This window comes from Sturnira hondurensis, unplaced genomic scaffold (genome assembly GCF_014824575.4).
Source record: "Sturnira hondurensis isolate 20B ecotype Veracruz unplaced genomic scaffold, ASM1482457v3 Scaffold0004136, whole genome shotgun sequence".
In the NCBI taxonomy this organism is placed as follows: domain Eukaryota; kingdom Metazoa; phylum Chordata; class Mammalia; order Chiroptera; family Phyllostomidae; genus Sturnira; species Sturnira hondurensis.
The window spans coordinates 45,598,074-45,614,643 of NW_028076767.1; the positions used below are offsets into that span (position 1 = coordinate 45,598,074).

A 16,570-nucleotide genomic window follows, 5' to 3' on the forward strand; every position below is an offset into this window, starting at 1 on the left:
TGAACCGAATGCCGTTTACATCCCGTTAACCCGGTCTTTGACGGACGAAGGGTTCCAGTCCCCCGCTTCTTCGGCGAAGACTGGCTCTTCTCCTTCGCGTGGTAACATGTTTGCTTCTTCTTCCCTCCTCGATGGCAGCAACGGCCGTGCTGTTGACCATCATCCTGATCATCATAATTGGAGCTCTGGCCACGCTGGGATTTTTCCACTATAGGAAAACCGGCTCCCTTTTGCCCTCTCTGCCCAAGCTGCCAAGGTCAGTTTCATTATGTGGCATATTGATTTTGGAAGCTGGGGAGATGCAACTCTGGGGAAACATTTTTTTTTAAGTTAAAAGAGCACAATACACAGTTCATCTATTCTTCAGAAACAAAAAGTAGTGAACTTGAAGCAGTCCCTTCAAATCACAAATTCTCAATCAAGTGCTTCTTGGAAGCCTGAATGCAAATCCCATTTTACAGTCCAATGGTGGTGTCTGCTGGTGGGCACTCAGATGGGGCTGGAGAAAGGCTTCACTCCTGTGAAGGTCAAGTTGGGTCCCTCTCAGATCCCGAGCTTAGCACTTCCAGGGAGCGGAGGGAACTCACTAGCGAACCCGATGTGTAAATTCAGAGTGAACAATGAGCATTTCCTTTTTGCGAGACTTAGTGATGTGGAGGAAAGGGTATTATCATTATGAAGCGTTGTTACAAAAAGCAGTAACATATCACTGTTTTGATGACTTCTTTTCAGTTTAAGCAGTCTTGTCAAATCCTCTGAAAACGGAAATGGGGTGACCTTCAGATCGGGGGCCGATGGTAATATGGATATTGGAATATCTGGGTTTGGACCCGAGTCTGCTATTGACAGAGCAGTGGTGATGGTGAGTGGGGTTCCACAGTGACTGTTGGAAGGTTGTCATTTTTACTGTTTTGTGAAAGAAACACTTGTTGTAGAGAATAAAGTTATCCCAGGAAAAAAAAGATAGGAGGCCTCTCAGAATAAACTCTTCACCTTAATGACAAAGTTAGGAAGCATTAGGTTTGTTGCAGAAATGTGTCCCAAAATAGTAATAAAATTGAAACTTACCCTTGCTCTATATGCCACACTGTTGAATTGGAATTCTGAACAGTCTCAGTATATTTTTTCCATCACCATTTATCCCCCTTACACTCTCTCCCCTCCTGCCATCACCACACTGTTGTCCACGTCCATAGTCCTTTCTGGTTTTGCTTGATCACTTTACCCCCTCACCTGCCCCCCTCCCCCATAGCTGTCATCTGTTTTCCATCTAGTAGTCTGTCTCTGTTTTGCTTGTTAGTTCAGTTTGTTCATTAGATTCCACATGTGAGTGAAGTTGTATGGTATTTGTCTTTCTCTGATTGACTTATTTCCCTTAGCATAATGTTTTCCAGGTCCATCCATACCGTTGCAAAGGGTAGAAATTTCTTTTTGTTTACAGCTAAGTAGAGTTCCATTATATAAATATTCCATAGTTTTATCCACTCATCTATTGATAGACACTTGGGCTGCTTCCCTATCTCGGCAATTGTAAATAATGCTGCAATGAACATAGCAGGTTGCTTGTATTCTTTTAAATTAATGTTTTGGATTTCTTTGGATATATTCTCACAACTGGGATCACTGTGTCAAAGGCAGATCCATTTTTAATTTTTTGAGGTACCTCTGTACTGCTTTCTAGAGTGGCTGCACCAATCTGCATTCCTCCAACAGTGCAAAATAGTCCCTCTCTCTCCACATCCTCACCAGCACTTGTTTGTTGATTTACTGATGACAGCCGTTCTGACAGGTATGGGGTGGTATCTCGTTGTGGCTTTAATTTGCATTTCTCTAATGATTAGTGACGTTGAGCATCTTTTCATATATTTATTGGCCATCCGTATGTCTTCTTTGGAGAAGTGTCTATTCAGGTCCTTTGCCCAATTTTGAATTGGATTATTTGTTTTTTGGTATTGAGTTTTATAAGTTCTTTATAAATTTGGGATAGTAACCCCTTATCAGATGTGTTGGTGAATATGTTCTTTCGTTCCATGGGTTGTATCTTGATTTTGTTGATGGTTTCTTTTGCCATGTAAAATTTTTAGTTCAATATAGCCCTATTTGTTTTTTTCCTTTTGTTTCTCTTATCTGAGGAAATATATCAGATAAAATATAACTATGAGCTAGGTCTGAGATTGTACTACTTATGTTTTCTTCCAGGATTTTTACCGTTTCAGGTCTAACAGTTAAGTCTTTAATCCATTTTGGATTTATTCTTGTGTGTGGTTTAAGGAGGTGGTCTAGTTATATTTTTGTCTGTCCAATTTTCCCAACACCATTTATTTAATAAACTATCTTTACCTCATTGCATGTGCTTGCTTCCTCTGTCAAATATTAATTGACTGTAAAGATGTGGGTTTATTTCTGGGCTTTCTATTCAGTTCCATTAATCTATGTGTCTGTTTTTGATGAAAAAAACACACGCAGCACACTACCAGTACCATGCTGTTGTGATCCCTGTGGCCTTATAGTATAGTTTCATGTTAGGTAGTGTAATTCCTCCAGTTTGTTTTTCTTTCTCAAGATCACTGTTGCTATGGGGGCCATTTGTGGTTTCATATAAGTTTTGGAAATATTTGTTCTAATTCTGTGAAATATGCCACTGCAATCTTGATAAATTGAATCTATAGATTGCTTTGAGTAGCATACACATTATAGAGATGTTAATTATTCCTATCCATGAACAAAGTATGTATTTTCACTTATTTGTATCTTCTTCAGTTTCTTTCTTCAGTGTCTTATAATTTTCCAAAGACAGGTCTTTTACATCTTTGGTTTGATTTACTCCTAGGTATTTTATTCTTTTTGAAGCAATTGTGGATGGGATTGTTTTTCTTAATTTTCCTTTCAGTTAGTTCATTATCGGCATATAAAAATACAACTGATTTCTGCAACTGATTAATTTTGTATTCTGCTACTTTGCTGAATTCATTTATCATTTCTAGTAGTTTCTTGGTGGAACTTTTGGGGTCCTCTATGTACAGTATTATGTCATCTGCAAACAGAGATGGTTTTACTTTTTCCTTTACAATTTGGATGCCTCTTATTTCTTCTTCTTGTCAGATTGCTATGGCTAGGACTTCCAGTACTATGTTGAATAAGAGAGGTGAAAGCAGACATTCCTCTCTTGTGCCTGGTCTTAAGGGGAACGCTTGTAGTTTTGTCCTTGAGTTATGATAATTGGCTGTGGGTTTCTCATGTATGGCCTTTATTATGTTGCTATTCCCACTTTGCTGAGAGGTTTTTTTCATAAATGAGTGCTGGATTTTATCAAATGTTTTTCCTGCATCTATTGATATGATCACGTGGTTTTTATCGTTCATTTTGTTTATGTGGTGAATCACATTCATTGATATGCAAATGCTGTACCAACCTTGAATTCCCAGAATGAATCCCACTTGATTATGGTGGATGAGCTTTTTGATGCATTGCTGTATTTGGTTTTCTAATATTTTTTTGAGGATTTTAGCATCTATGTTCATCAGGCATATTGGCCTACAATTTTCTTTTTTTGTGGTGTCTGTATCTGGTTTTGCAATTAGAATAATGCTAACCTTATAAAATGGGCTTGGGAGTCTTCCCTTCTCTTGGATATTTTGAAATAGTTTGAGAAGGAGAGGTATTAGTTCTCAGAGTGTGTGGTAAAATTCACTTGTGAAGCCGTCTGGTCCAGGACTCTTGTTTGTTGGGAGCTTTTTGATGACTGCTTCAATTTCACTAGGTGTAATCTGTCCATTCAGATTCTCTGATTCTTTCTGATTTAGTTTTGGAAGATTGTATGTTTTTAGGAATTTATCCATTTCAACCAGGCGGTACAATGTGTTGGCATATAGGTGTTTATAATATTTTCTTTCAATCTTTTGTATTTCTTTGGTGTCAGTGGTCATTTCTCCTCTTTCATTTCTGATTTTATTCATTTGGGTCCTTTCTGTCTTTTTCTTGATGAGTGTGGTTATCAAGGTGTGTCAGGATTGACAAAGGTGTGTCAATCTTGTGTATTCTTTCAAAGAACCAGCTCTTGGATTCATTGCTCTTTTGTATCATTTTTAAGACTGTTTTGTTTGTTTCTGCTCTGACCTTTATTATTTTCTTTCTTGTACTCATTGTAGGCTTTGTTTGTTGGTTTTTTTTTTTTCAGGTTTCTTTAAGTGTAAAGTGACTGTTTATTTGAGTTTCTTTCTTTCTTTCTTTCTTTCTTTCTTTCTTTCTTTCTTTCTTTCTTTCTTTCTTTCTTTCTTTCTTTCTCTCTCTCTTTCTTTCTTTTGATAGACCTCAAAATGCTATGAATTTCCTTCTGAGGACTGCTTTCTCTGTGTCCCACAGATTTGGGGTTGTTGTGTCCTTATTTTCATTTGTTTCAAGGTAATTTTTTATTTCTCCCTTGATCTTGTTGTTGACCCATTAATTGTTTAGTAACATGTTATTTAGCTTCCATGTCTTTGTGTGTTTTTCTGTGTTCTTGTGATTGATTTATAGTTTCATAGCATTGCAGTCATAGAAGATGCTTGATATACTTTTTTCTTATTTAATTTATTGAGACTTGCTTGGGACACTTGTTTGTGTCCCAACATGTGACCTATCCTAGAAAACATTCCATGTGCATTTTAAAAGTATGTATAATCTGCTGTTTTGGGGTGAAATGCTCTGAATATATCAGTTAAATTCATTTGATTTAGTGTGTTAAGGGTACTTTTTCCTTGTTGTTTTTCTGTCTAAAAGATCTAGCCTTTGAAGTTAATAGGGTGTTAAAATCCCCTAGTATGACTGTATTTCTGTTGATCTTCTCCTTTATGCCCATCAAGATTTGCTTTACCTATTTAGGTGCTCCTGTGCTGGGTTCGTAAATGTTTACTAGAGTTATATCCTCTTGTTGGGTTGTTCCCTTTATCATTGTGTAGTGTCCTTCTTTGTCTCTTACTATAGCCTTGGTTTTAAAGTCTATTTTGTCAGATATAGGTGTTGTTACCTCAGCTTTTTTTTCCTTTTTTCAATTGCACGAAGTATTTTTTTCCATTCCTTTACTCTTAGTCTCTGTGTATCTTTTGATCTGAAGTGGATCTTTTGGAGGCAGCATATGTATGGGTTGTTTTCTTACCCATTCAGCTACCCCATGTATTTTGGTTGGAGCATGTAAGCCATTTACATTTAAGATGATTATTGATAGATATGTATTTGTTGCCATTTATTGTTAAACTATGTTCTTCTGTTTTTCTTTTTCTTTTTCCCCTTCTTCTTGAAGTAAGCCCTCTGACATATTTTGCAGTACTGGTTTGGTGTTAACAAACTCCTTGAACCTTTTTTCCTAATTTTGCCTTCAGTTTGAAATGAGAGCCTTGCTGGGTGAAGTAGCCTTGGTTGTAGGTCCTTGCCTTTCATCACCTGGAATATTTCATGCTAATCCCTTCTGATTTGAAATGTTTCTGTTGAGAAATCAGGTGACAGATTAATTGGAGCTCCCTTGTAGGTAACTAACTGCTTTTTCTTTTCAAGGTTTTTAGTATTCCTTCCTTGTCTTTAACCTTTGTGATTTTAGTTATGGTGTGTCTTGGTGTAGACCTCTTTTGGTTCATCTTGTTTGGGATCCTCTGAGCTTCCTGGACTGGATGTTTAGGGAAGATTAGGGAAGTTTTCTATCATTGTTTCTTCAAATAGGTTCTTGATCCCTTGCTCACTCTCTTCTTTTTCTGGTGTTCCCATGATGAGGATGTTGTTATGCCTCGTGTTGTCCCAAGGGTTTCTTAAATTCTTCTCATCTTTTAAAATTCTTTTTTCTTTTTGTTGCTCTGTTTGGGTGTTTTTTCTACCTTATCTTCCAAATTGCTGGTTCTGTACTCTGCTTCACCCGACCTACTATTTATTCCTTCCAGTGTATTATTGATTTCAGATATTGCATTTGTTATTTCTGCTTGGTCCTTTTTTATGGTTTCTATGCCATTTTCCATGCCATTGAGTATCCTTACAATCATTACTCTAAACTCTATATCTGATAAATTACTTGCCTTCATCTCATTTAGTTCTTCTGGAGTATTCTCTTGTTCTTGCATCTGGGACCTGTTTTTTTGTCTTCACATTTTGGCTGCTTCTTTGTATTTGTTTCTGTGTATTAAATGGATCTGCAAAGACTCTGGTGTAGGCATTTGTCAGATGCTGCTTGTAACTGGCCCTGGTCAACCTGTTTGGAGCTATCAGAGATCTACAATATGTGGCTCCCTCTCTGCTGGTCCTGTTGGTGTGCAGAAAAACCTGGCTGTGGACCAAGGCCAGCTTTTACCAGCACCATGCTGGGGGGAGGGTCAGCTAAAGCCTCAGAGCTCCCAGCAATCCTTGATGGTCTGAAGGCTTTCTGTTAGGTTGTTGCTGAAATAGCCTCCAGCTGTACCCTTCAGTAGCCAGCCTTCAGCTCCATGAGGTATGGCAAGAGGGATTCCTATGCGTGGAGCTGTTGCTTCCCCTCAGGCTTGGAGGGCAGTGCTCTGCCTGAGAAAGGTGGCCTCCATAGTATGGGGAATGACTTGGCACAGGCTTCCTGGTAGCTGACCCTGCAGCTCTCTCTGTCCACCAACCCAAGACTCTCCTCATGCATCTCTAGTCTACTCTGTCAGAGCCCAGGGTATGTGGCTGCAGATTAACTTTTGTGCTTTGGTCCTTTAAGAGGCTCTCTGCAGACAGAAGCCCCACTGCTTTTCATAGCCAGATGTTATTTAGGTTCTTTTCCTTGTTCTGGTGCTCGAGGCTTGGGAGCCCAGCTTGGGGTTTGGACTCCACACTTCTTGGAGACCCCTCTCCCAGACACTGAAATATCCCTCCAGAACTTCAGCTGCTGCCCCTGAGAGCCCAGCCAGCCCTTTGCACCCCAACATTCCCTACCAGTCTTGTTGTGGTGAAGTGATTTCTTCTGTAAGTCCCTGGTTGTAAGCCTTCTCTCCAGCTAGTGTTGGTTAGTCAGGATGAATTTTCTTTAATTTAGTTATAATTCCAGTTTGGTCCTGGGATTTAGCATAGCTTCCACTTACTTCTCTGTCATTTTGGGTTTCCTCTAAACAGTCTTAAATTTAATTAGAATCTTAAACAGTCTTATAATTTTTGATGAAGGAGACAGGCCAAGGTATTCTTTTTTTTGTTTGATGACTTTTTGTATTTTTAAAGGAAGAAGTAGGGAAGAGAGTAGGGAATATATATTTTCTAGTGTTGTTTATTTTCCTCCCATTGTATAATGATGGAATAAGCAGTGATTTAGAGTCAGTGGTTGCTTCAAATTACAACTTTGCTGCCTTCTAAGTATGTAATGACAGGCACGGAGCTTGCTGACGCCCTCTGCCCCATCTGTTGAATGGATACAATATCACTAACTATGAGGACCAAATGGATTACTTCATGAGTGGACTAGTACAGTGAAATCAGTATAGGGAAAGTATTTTCAGTATTCTGCCTTTCCCCTAAAGCTTTCATTTTTGCTCCTGCCTAAACGTGCAATACTATTCATTTTTTTTCTCCCCACCCTTTCTCTTCTCTTTGCTCTTCTTCCACTGCCCGCCCTATTCTCTGTTGTCCAAACCCAATCCCCAAGTGAGTTGTTCGTATTGAGGTGCCATAGATACAGGAAGAGTGTCTCCATTTTTTATTTTACATTAGCAATTTTCAACTAGTGTGCTAAAAGAATTTTTAAAACATGCAATACCTACTTAGTCTGGGGCACTGACCTCTTTTCCTTTAGATTGTCAAATGAAAAATGACAACAGTCACCATGATAATAGCAGTCTGGTGTGGATGAATCAAAATTATACCTATTTTCTCTGTCAGATCAGCAAAACATGTATTTTTTGATGGGCCAAAAATTTTTAGTAATTTGTTTATATGTGCCATGAGATGAAATGGGTTGAAAATTCCTGTATGGAGGGCTTGTGCTTGTGTTGTGTGCTTATTTATTTTTGCACCTTTTGGGGGATAAATTTGGCATAGCACCTAGCCTGTGTCTAGGCATGAGGAGAACACCTTCCTCTATGCGTGAACCAGATCGGTATGGTGTGATTTTTTTTCCTTCATCAGAGTGATCACTTTACCATGGAGATGGGGAAACAACCCATAGTATTTGAAAACCCAATGTACGCAACCGGGGACAGTGCTGTTAAAATGGCTCAGCCAACCCAGGTGAGAAGCCACATGGCCTTTCTTTCAGGTGTTACTACTGCTGGGTCTTGTTCTGTTGCATAATGAACACTCTTTTAGGGGCTGCCTCACCCCCATCCTCTGCTTTGCTCTCTGTAATAACAGGACTGATCCAAGGACATGAGTCCTGAATATCATCAGAAACCCACTTTGCTGCGTAGTTGTTGAAGTTTGGTGACCGTTCTGGGGGGATGACCAAGCACCTTTTCGTGCTGAGTGGTCAAAGCAAGAGGACTCATTCTGAGTCTGACACACACAGGCAACCTGTGAATATTAGTAAAGTGAGTGAGTGGATGATTGTCTGGTCATTATGCAGAGATATGGGGGGCTGGACATATTCTCTGGGTTCTTAGTGGTATCACAAGTGTGTGATTTTTAGGTGACCTCTCCCTGCTCACCTTTCCCGTACTTTTTTGAAAAGTACAAACATCTCCAAAGCTGAGAGGCAGATACCTAGATTTCCTCTGGTGCATCCCCGCTACTCACTCATCCTTAGGAGGGCAGGGAGATGGGATAGGAGTGTGCAGGAGAAAACTTCATTAGGTCACGATCAAGAGCTCCTACACCCCTTCCCGTGCCGGCCAACTGTTAGCGTGAATTCCTCCATCAAAACAACTCCCGCCTCAGTGAAATACAGTTTTATTGTTAACCCCTAAACTTCTTTTGTGCTCAGAAGATAATGGCACATTTTAATACAAGATACAAATGTTTATTTTATGAATAGCTTTCTTAAGATCAGAAATATTTGAATCTTGAAAGCATTTTTCCTAATCCTTAGATACCCGGATGGCAAAACTTTAGTCACATGATGAAACAGCTACGATATTTTCTTTGGCATTTTCACTTGAAATAAAATGAGGCCATGTTTAGAAACACATACCCAAGTTTGAGAAGAAACGAAGTGGTAAATGTAAAAATGCAGGAAAAGGAGTGAATTTCTATCCTGCAGTTTATTGATTGTATATTTATGGTAATTTGGGCTTAAGAGGGAATGTCTAGAGGAGTGTTAATTTCATTATGCCTCATTAAAAAAATTCGGCCTCTGGAAGTTACAGATAATCACAGAGATACAAGTGACAGCACAGGGAATATAGTGAATTGTATCAAAATAACTATGTATGGGGCCAGGCGAGTACTTGAACATCAGGGGGACCACTCTGTAAAGTACAGGATTTTCTAGCCACTATGCTACACTTCTGAAACTAATACAGAATAATATCGGAAAGTAAAACATATAAAAATTTATATATAAAAATTTAACCCATTAAACAGTCTCTCTGAAATTATTAATTTTATTTTCAGTATCCATTGATAAGATTCTCAGTTCACCAATGAGTTTGGGAATAATTCATGCTTTCCTCCTGGGATGTTGGCTGTCATTGTACAACCAGAACAACTTTTATCCAAAACTATGCTCCATAGCAGGAGTGAGAGGACGTAGAGAAGATAATAGAAATGGCTATTACTAGTGGTGGGTGCATTTGCCTCCCAGGATTAAGGCATGAGATGGATGACTAAGTAAGTGGTAGCTGGCAAGATGGGGGTGGCATTTATTCCTGGGCCCTGGGGTCAGTCTCATAATAAATCGGTGCCTGACCATGTCTGTGGGAAAAGCAGAACCAAAGACTTGATAAGAAACTTTACAGCACAAATTCTGTCAGCACTGGTTAATGGCCTCTAATATTTGCACAGGTGACTGCATCTGAAAACGTGGAAAACAAGAACTATGGGAGTCCCATAAACCCGTCTGAGCTAGCTCCAGACACGAAGCCAGCTTCCCCAGGTGCCGATGGAACTCAGGTAATGGACTAACCACTGACATGGTGTAGAATTTGAGAGGACTTTGGAACTGCTGGGTTTATTTAATCCGAGGCAAATCAGGGAGACTCCAATAGGCTCACAGATCCTAAGATGTGTGGGCAGTTACTAAAGGTAAATTTTTAAAAAATCATAAGTTGAAAAACTTCCCACAAAATAAATCTATATTCCAACACTGAGATGGGAATAATGTTCCTTGCGACATGGGAGATCATGCAGAAAAAAGAGCATCTGGATCCAGCCTCTTCAGACCAGAGGTGTTTAATTTGAGAAAATGACTTAATATGAATGAAGAGCTCACTGCATCAAGGATACGTATAGAAGACACTTTCCTTTACTGTGTAATGCAGTTTTATACAGTTTACATCTTTGTCCCTTAATAATGTATGTTGCTCTTAGTTCTACAGCTGTCACCTATGCTCACCACTAGATGGCACTAATTTATACCTTCTTCGTCTATCTGTCTATTGGTCCAACTCTCCGCCAACATTATTGCCCTCAATCTGGAGATTAAAAGAAAAAAAACCCACTAGATAGAGCTTCTCTACCATTCCCGCAGGTCTCTTGAAAGTTTTATGCTATTTGGTCCATAAAGAGAAATTCAATAAATAAATTTACATAAAATTTTATGCTAATGGGTAATGTATTATATTACTAGTTTTAATGGACACATAACATGCTAGCTAAGACCTAGCTGTTTGACTCTGGGCAAACTATTTTGCCGCTAAGCACTAGGGTCCTCAACGTTTCTCCTTGAGGGCACTACTGGCCTCAATATTGGTTGGGAGGGCTCCTGGGGTATAAAACTGTTCTTTGTAGGGCGTCTCTCAGGGTGTTGTGATCCCAGTCGAGAACGATAGGACCTGGGATATCTCAGTTTTAAGGTTCTATGTCTTCTGTGAAAAAATACAAAGAAACACAGGTCTAAGGGGAGGTAGAAATCTTAGCATTTTATAAAATCCTTGTTTCTCAAACTGCATAATCTATAAACAGATTGGCATTTGCAAGGTTAACTTGGAGGTCATTTTAGATTTTCAGGTACTTTAGATATTGGCTCCTGTTCCGCTTGTTCAGATCAAAATAAAAGTTGAACTAAACAATGTTAATGAGAAGAGCTTATAAGAAAGGTTTCTGTCTACCTTTTCAGGTTGCATTTACTAATTCCTTCTTTGCCAGACACACACACAGATATTGCCTTAGAAAGGAATTTCCAGTTTTATATTTTTCAAGGAGCTGAACTTTTTTTTTCAAAGTACCTTTAAAAAGGAGATTTTGAAGACTAATTTTTCCATGGATACCAGAATACTTGCATATCACACATTTGGTTCCCCAAGTCTGACTCAGCCCTAAGGCAGTGTGACTTTTCTTCTCAGCCTGTTTCGAGTGGCGAGAGCAGCTTGCCTGCACCGCCCTCTGTCAGTCTGAGCAGGAAGGGGAATATGGTGTGGATGCTGCCACCTTTAACCTACACTCATCAGTCATCAAAAACCGATGAACACGGAGAGACCCTTTCAAATAAGAGCAGTGGATCTTCACCAATTGTAGTCCTTTTCTTTCTCATCTCCGTCTTTGTAGTACGTTACTTCTTCCTCTCTCTCTTTTTTTAAATTGTTGTTCAAGTACAGTTTTCTGCCTTTTCCCCCTACCCCAGCCCAACCCCCCAGCCCTCTCCACCTCCCTCCTGTTTCCGCCGCCCCCTGTTATTGTCCATGTGTCCCTTATACTTGTTCCTGCAAACCCTTCCCCTTTTCCCCTGAAATCCCCCTCTGCTCTCCCCTCTGGTCACTGTCAGCCTGTTCTCTATTTCAGTGTCTTTGGTTATATTTTGCTTCTTTGTTTTGTTGATTAGGTTCCTGTTCTGACACTCTCTAAGGCACAGGTGGCAAACACAAGGCCCTCGGCCCTCCACTTTGTTTTAGCCACCTGGCACCTTGTTTCTACCTGGTGGCAGCGCCGAGCTCTCGCTTAACTGTTAAGAAGCAGTTACATTTATACCGTCCTAAAGTTACATTCGGCCCTTTGAAGGCAAGTGTGAGGCTGATGTGGCCCCTGGTGTAAATGAGTCTGACACCCCTGCTACGAGGTCCGTCCTCCGTGGCATGTCCAGGGGTCTTCCTGCGTCTGCTGCCCCCCAGGCACTGCGATAACAGCCAGTGTGGCTCCGAGTAGCAGGGGCACTGGTTGGGATCACCCTAGTTTGGCACTAACTTGGCAAAGGCCTCATACATGTGTCTCTCACCTTTGCGTACGTCTTCTCAAAGGACTGAAAGTTCAGAACGTGAAATGCTGTAACTCAGTCCTGTCATCCTCTAAAAGTCATGTTGACATGCACTGGATTTCCCAAGGAGATAAAAATGAACATCACCACTGTTTCTCTGGTTAGTAATTGCTTAATTCCAAGTGGCCATTCCATACCAGAGCCATGACTTAAGAGCTTTGACCTTTCCCAGTTAAGCATAAGCTTCCAGAGGCTGGCCTCTGACACGAATGTCTTCACCTTCCCCTTGGTGGTGGCCACATTTAAGGAAGGTGCACACTTAGATGTGGGTTAAAGGGACGGTCTCTTCTACTTCTCCTGTAGTCACGTGCTCCCCACTCCTTCAGATATTGGCCCCCTACTTTCACAGTGCCAGAGGCACCCTGTAAAACATGGGATACCTGAGCTACCTGATAGAGAAGGCTGTCTGTTTCCTGGCTCCCTTGTCCCCTTTCATCTCCCAGCCGGAGCTGGGCCAGCATTGCCACCACCAGCAGCTGTTCAGCAAGATGGGCCACCTGTCAGTCCGGGATGATCTCTCTCTGCGTCCCTTTGTTTATGGGCTTCTGAGTTCCGTAGTCATTGCCCACTTTCCCACTTACAATTTAGTTATCTGACCTTGCTGTGATTCCATTTTTCTTGCCCGTAAAATAAAGGTAGTAAGAGCACCTGGCACACAGAATTATTAGGAAGATTAATCAGAAACGTGTAAAACTCTTAGACTAGTCCTTGACACACAGCAAGCTCTCAATAAATGTTAGCTGTGTTTGCTATTGCTCTTATTACTATGATTCCAGGAGGGAATGATGAGAGAAGAAGGGATGTGCTTGAATTGATCAAGGATCAAGATACCATTTTATGAAATGAGAGTTGTAATCTGGCTTTTTCCTTAAAATGTCAGGCAGACCCTGAAAAAACTTGCCTGCCTTTGTCAAAGCTTCTAGATAGCCCTGGCCAGTGTGGCACAGTTGGTTGGGCGTCATCCTGTAAAGCAAAAAATTGCAGGTTTGATTCCCAGTCAGGGCACATGCCTGGGTTGCCGGTTCAGTCCCTACTCAGGACACATACAAGAGGCAACCAGAAACCGCCCCCTCCCCCCCTCCCGAAAAAAACCCGCCCCCCAAAAAACCAGCTTCTAGATATTATGGGCATAAATTCAATAAATAAATTTCCAACCAAGGAAGTATTTTGAAATTATTAAATGAAAAGAGCCCAAAGAGTTTCAGTTACTGTTCAGGGACCATTGAAAGAAAAATTGAACAGTTTACCACTTGAGCCAGGTCCCCTGGTCCTAGGTTCCAAATTGCTTATTCCTTTTTTTCAAAAAATATTTTATGTATTTATTTTTAGAAAGAGGGGAAGGGAAGGAGAAAGAGTAGGAGAGAAACATCCATGTATGGTTGTCTCTAATGTGTCCCCTACTGGGGACCTGGCCTGCAACCCAGGCATGTGCCCTGACTGGGAATCGAATCAGTGACCCTTTGCTTCACAGGCCCGTGCTGAATCCACTGAGCTACACCAGCCAGGGTGCTTATCCTTTATTAAGAAAAATTTTAAAATCTAGGCGTGGGAAGAAACCCATACAAAATTGCTGAAGGCTTTCTGATTTCCCTTTTTCATTTAGGCAACAAAATGGAATATCTTCAAACGAAAACTGAAACAAACTGCCAACTTTGAAAATCCAGTCTATGCAGAGGTAAGTTTTAACACTTTTGCTTAGCACAGGTGTTTCTTCTTAGCAGTAACTTGTTTGTCTTACTCGGACATACAGCTGGAATATTCTGAGCAAACTGGCAAAGATTCGTCTTCTTTACACAAGCCGTCAGCTGTCCTGCTGGGGGAATGGATGGCTAACGCCTGTTTCCTTGTGGTTTCAGATGGACAACGAGCAGAAGGAGGGCGCTGCTGTGGCCTCACCCCCGTCACCTTCTCCCCCTGCTCAAGTTCGTCCGAAAAGGAGCCCCGCTCCAGCCTATACTGCCACGGAAGACACTTTTAAAGACACAGCAAACCTTGTTAAAGAAGACTCTGAGATGTAGCAGTGCTACCATTACTTAGGGAATAATGAGAAACACACTTTTGCACAGATATTTTTTACAGATGAAAAAAAGTTAACATTCAGTACTTTATTAAAAAGCTATATTTTTCTCCGTTCACCTGTAGTTGGAAGTGCCTGTGGAACTATGTCTTGTGTGTCATTTTTTTTTACTTAATGCTATCTCATATTTTTACAAATAATTATCACAATGTACTATATGTGTGTATATCTTTGCGCTGAAGCTATCTAAAGGTAATGGTACAAATACCTTGTACATTTGTAAATTTGGGAAAGATGATCACATCATTAAATTTGCTAATAAAACTGCCTGCTGCATTGGTTGGTGGTCATCACAGTGAACGATCCCATGAACAAAGGAATGGACCTGGGGCCCTTGGCTGTGTCTAAAGAAGACACCCCACCTGTGTTCCCTACAGAATCATCCAGGACAGGGATCCAGGCCCCACCCACTGCTGGGTCCATTTTTACGCATCAGGACTTCATTAATGTTCAGTATCACAGGTAACCTGACTAATAGGTGTATTGGTGGAGGCTCTTGGTGTATTATATAGGCACCTGGATTTGACTGTTGACACCTCAGATAATGCAGAAGTTAGAAAAGGCGGTTCAGTTTCACCCTGCTGCATATTCCCATTGTCTAACCAGAACACTCTGTTTCATGTGTATCTCACCAGTTGCCAAGGCAACATTTTGTTTTCTAATGTCTGTGAAAAAATCCCATGTCGTTAAGTACAAGTTAGTTTGCAAAGTGTTCGTATCTAATCGAATGACCTGCTTCACTTGACGGATCACAGGGCGATACCCGTCCTTGCCTGGCACCTCAGGCGGTCACCTGCCCTAGAAACTGGAGCCCAGTAGCTGAATTATTAAGACCCAATCTGTATCTTTGTAAAGTAAGATGTGAAAAGAATACTGGTTAAGCAAAGCCTCAACTGGGTTTCTGTGTGTGAGATTATCATTATAGCGACTATTTATTTCCCAAGTCAAACATGAATAGAAAGGGAAACTGTTCTTGATTTTTATTTTTAGGTCTTTTGGCTAATTCACACATTTATGTCAGAATGTACTGTAGAATCCAGCTCTTCTCTGGAATATGGGTAAAGTCTCTACAACCGGAACAATGGCAGGAATATTCAATTTTCATACTAAGTAGCATTCCTGGCTCTCTGTGCTAATATTGCACATTTTTAAAACCTTGAGTGAATGGATGGGTGAATGAATGAATGAAACATGTACTACTGATTATTTTATTCCTGAGTTCTCAAAATATTTGCTGCTCACATTTTGAGTGCTCATTGTAATTACTTTGAAATGTATTTTGATTAGAAAAGCAAATGGAAATGATGCTGCTGAGAAATTTCTAATAAATTTGTATTTTATCAGACTTCTTTTGTGTGCTTCTTAAGCCTGGGGCCACGAATCTTATATTTTGCTGTGCAGATCGTTTGAGGCTTTGAGTGCTAGGGAACCCAGAAACCGGGGTGCCCAGGGTTCAGACAGAAATGGGAATTTCTAGAGCACTCAGCCCTAACAGGCCTGGCAGGGTGATCTCAGAAAGAAGAGTCACCTAATCTGAAAAAGCCTTCCTTTAGGTCCCCACCTGAACTCTCTGTGTGGGCAGCCCCCTTAACTGCCTTTCAAAGCCAAGTTCCACCTCCCCTTTTCCTTCCTTGTGCCCTAGGCCCCAGCCAGATTCCCCATTTTGGACCTAATTGTGTCCCAGAGCTTAGCCTTAGGCATCTGCTGCTGAGAGACCTGGAGATGGTCACAGCTGGCTGGCGCTTTGTTCAGAACTGGGATTCAGCTTCAGTGGGTGTATTTTGATGTCTTAACTCTGGGATGTGAGGGCTGTATCAGCAACTGTGAATGCCAAGTGTGAAAGGAAGCCAAGAGAACTGTGCTTGAAGATGCCTGCAGTTCCCAGCTTTGGTATTTGTCTGGGATTTTAAGCTCAGTAAGATATTATTCTGGGGAATTTTTTGTGAGAGCGAGTTTCTTGCTTAAGTTCATGCCTTCCCCAGGAAGGAATCAGAAAGCCTGCTGCTGTGATCCCATCCTCTGGCACTTGGATACTGGAGAGTGAGAATCATGGTCCCCTTCCTGGTCCGCTCTCCCAGTGACGGCTGCACCTCTGCCTCACTCTCTCCGGCTACAGCAGCTGTGCAGCTCTGCCAGGTGGAGGACAGGGACTCTTTAGGGGATTGAAGAGCTGATGTTGCTCATCACTTCAT

General features: G+C 40.9%; 1 protein-coding gene across 1 annotated transcript in view; it reads left to right on the top strand.

The window, feature by feature from the left end:
• The window catches only part of LRP2 (LDL receptor related protein 2), a 196,075-nt gene extending 180,356 nt beyond the window's left edge, over positions 1-15,719 (top strand). Inside the window, exons 74-79 of the mRNA XM_037044526.1 lie at positions 139-256; positions 733-862; positions 8,086-8,187; positions 9,898-10,005; positions 13,905-13,976; positions 14,158-15,719. Coding sequence (XP_036900421.1) covers positions 139-256; positions 733-862; positions 8,086-8,187; positions 9,898-10,005; positions 13,905-13,976; positions 14,158-14,319 — 692 coding nt within the window. The 3' untranslated portion in view covers positions 14,320-15,719. The remainder of the gene's footprint in view (positions 1-138; positions 257-732; positions 863-8,085; positions 8,188-9,897; positions 10,006-13,904; positions 13,977-14,157) is intronic.
• Positions 15,720-16,570: the final 851 nt, after the last annotated feature.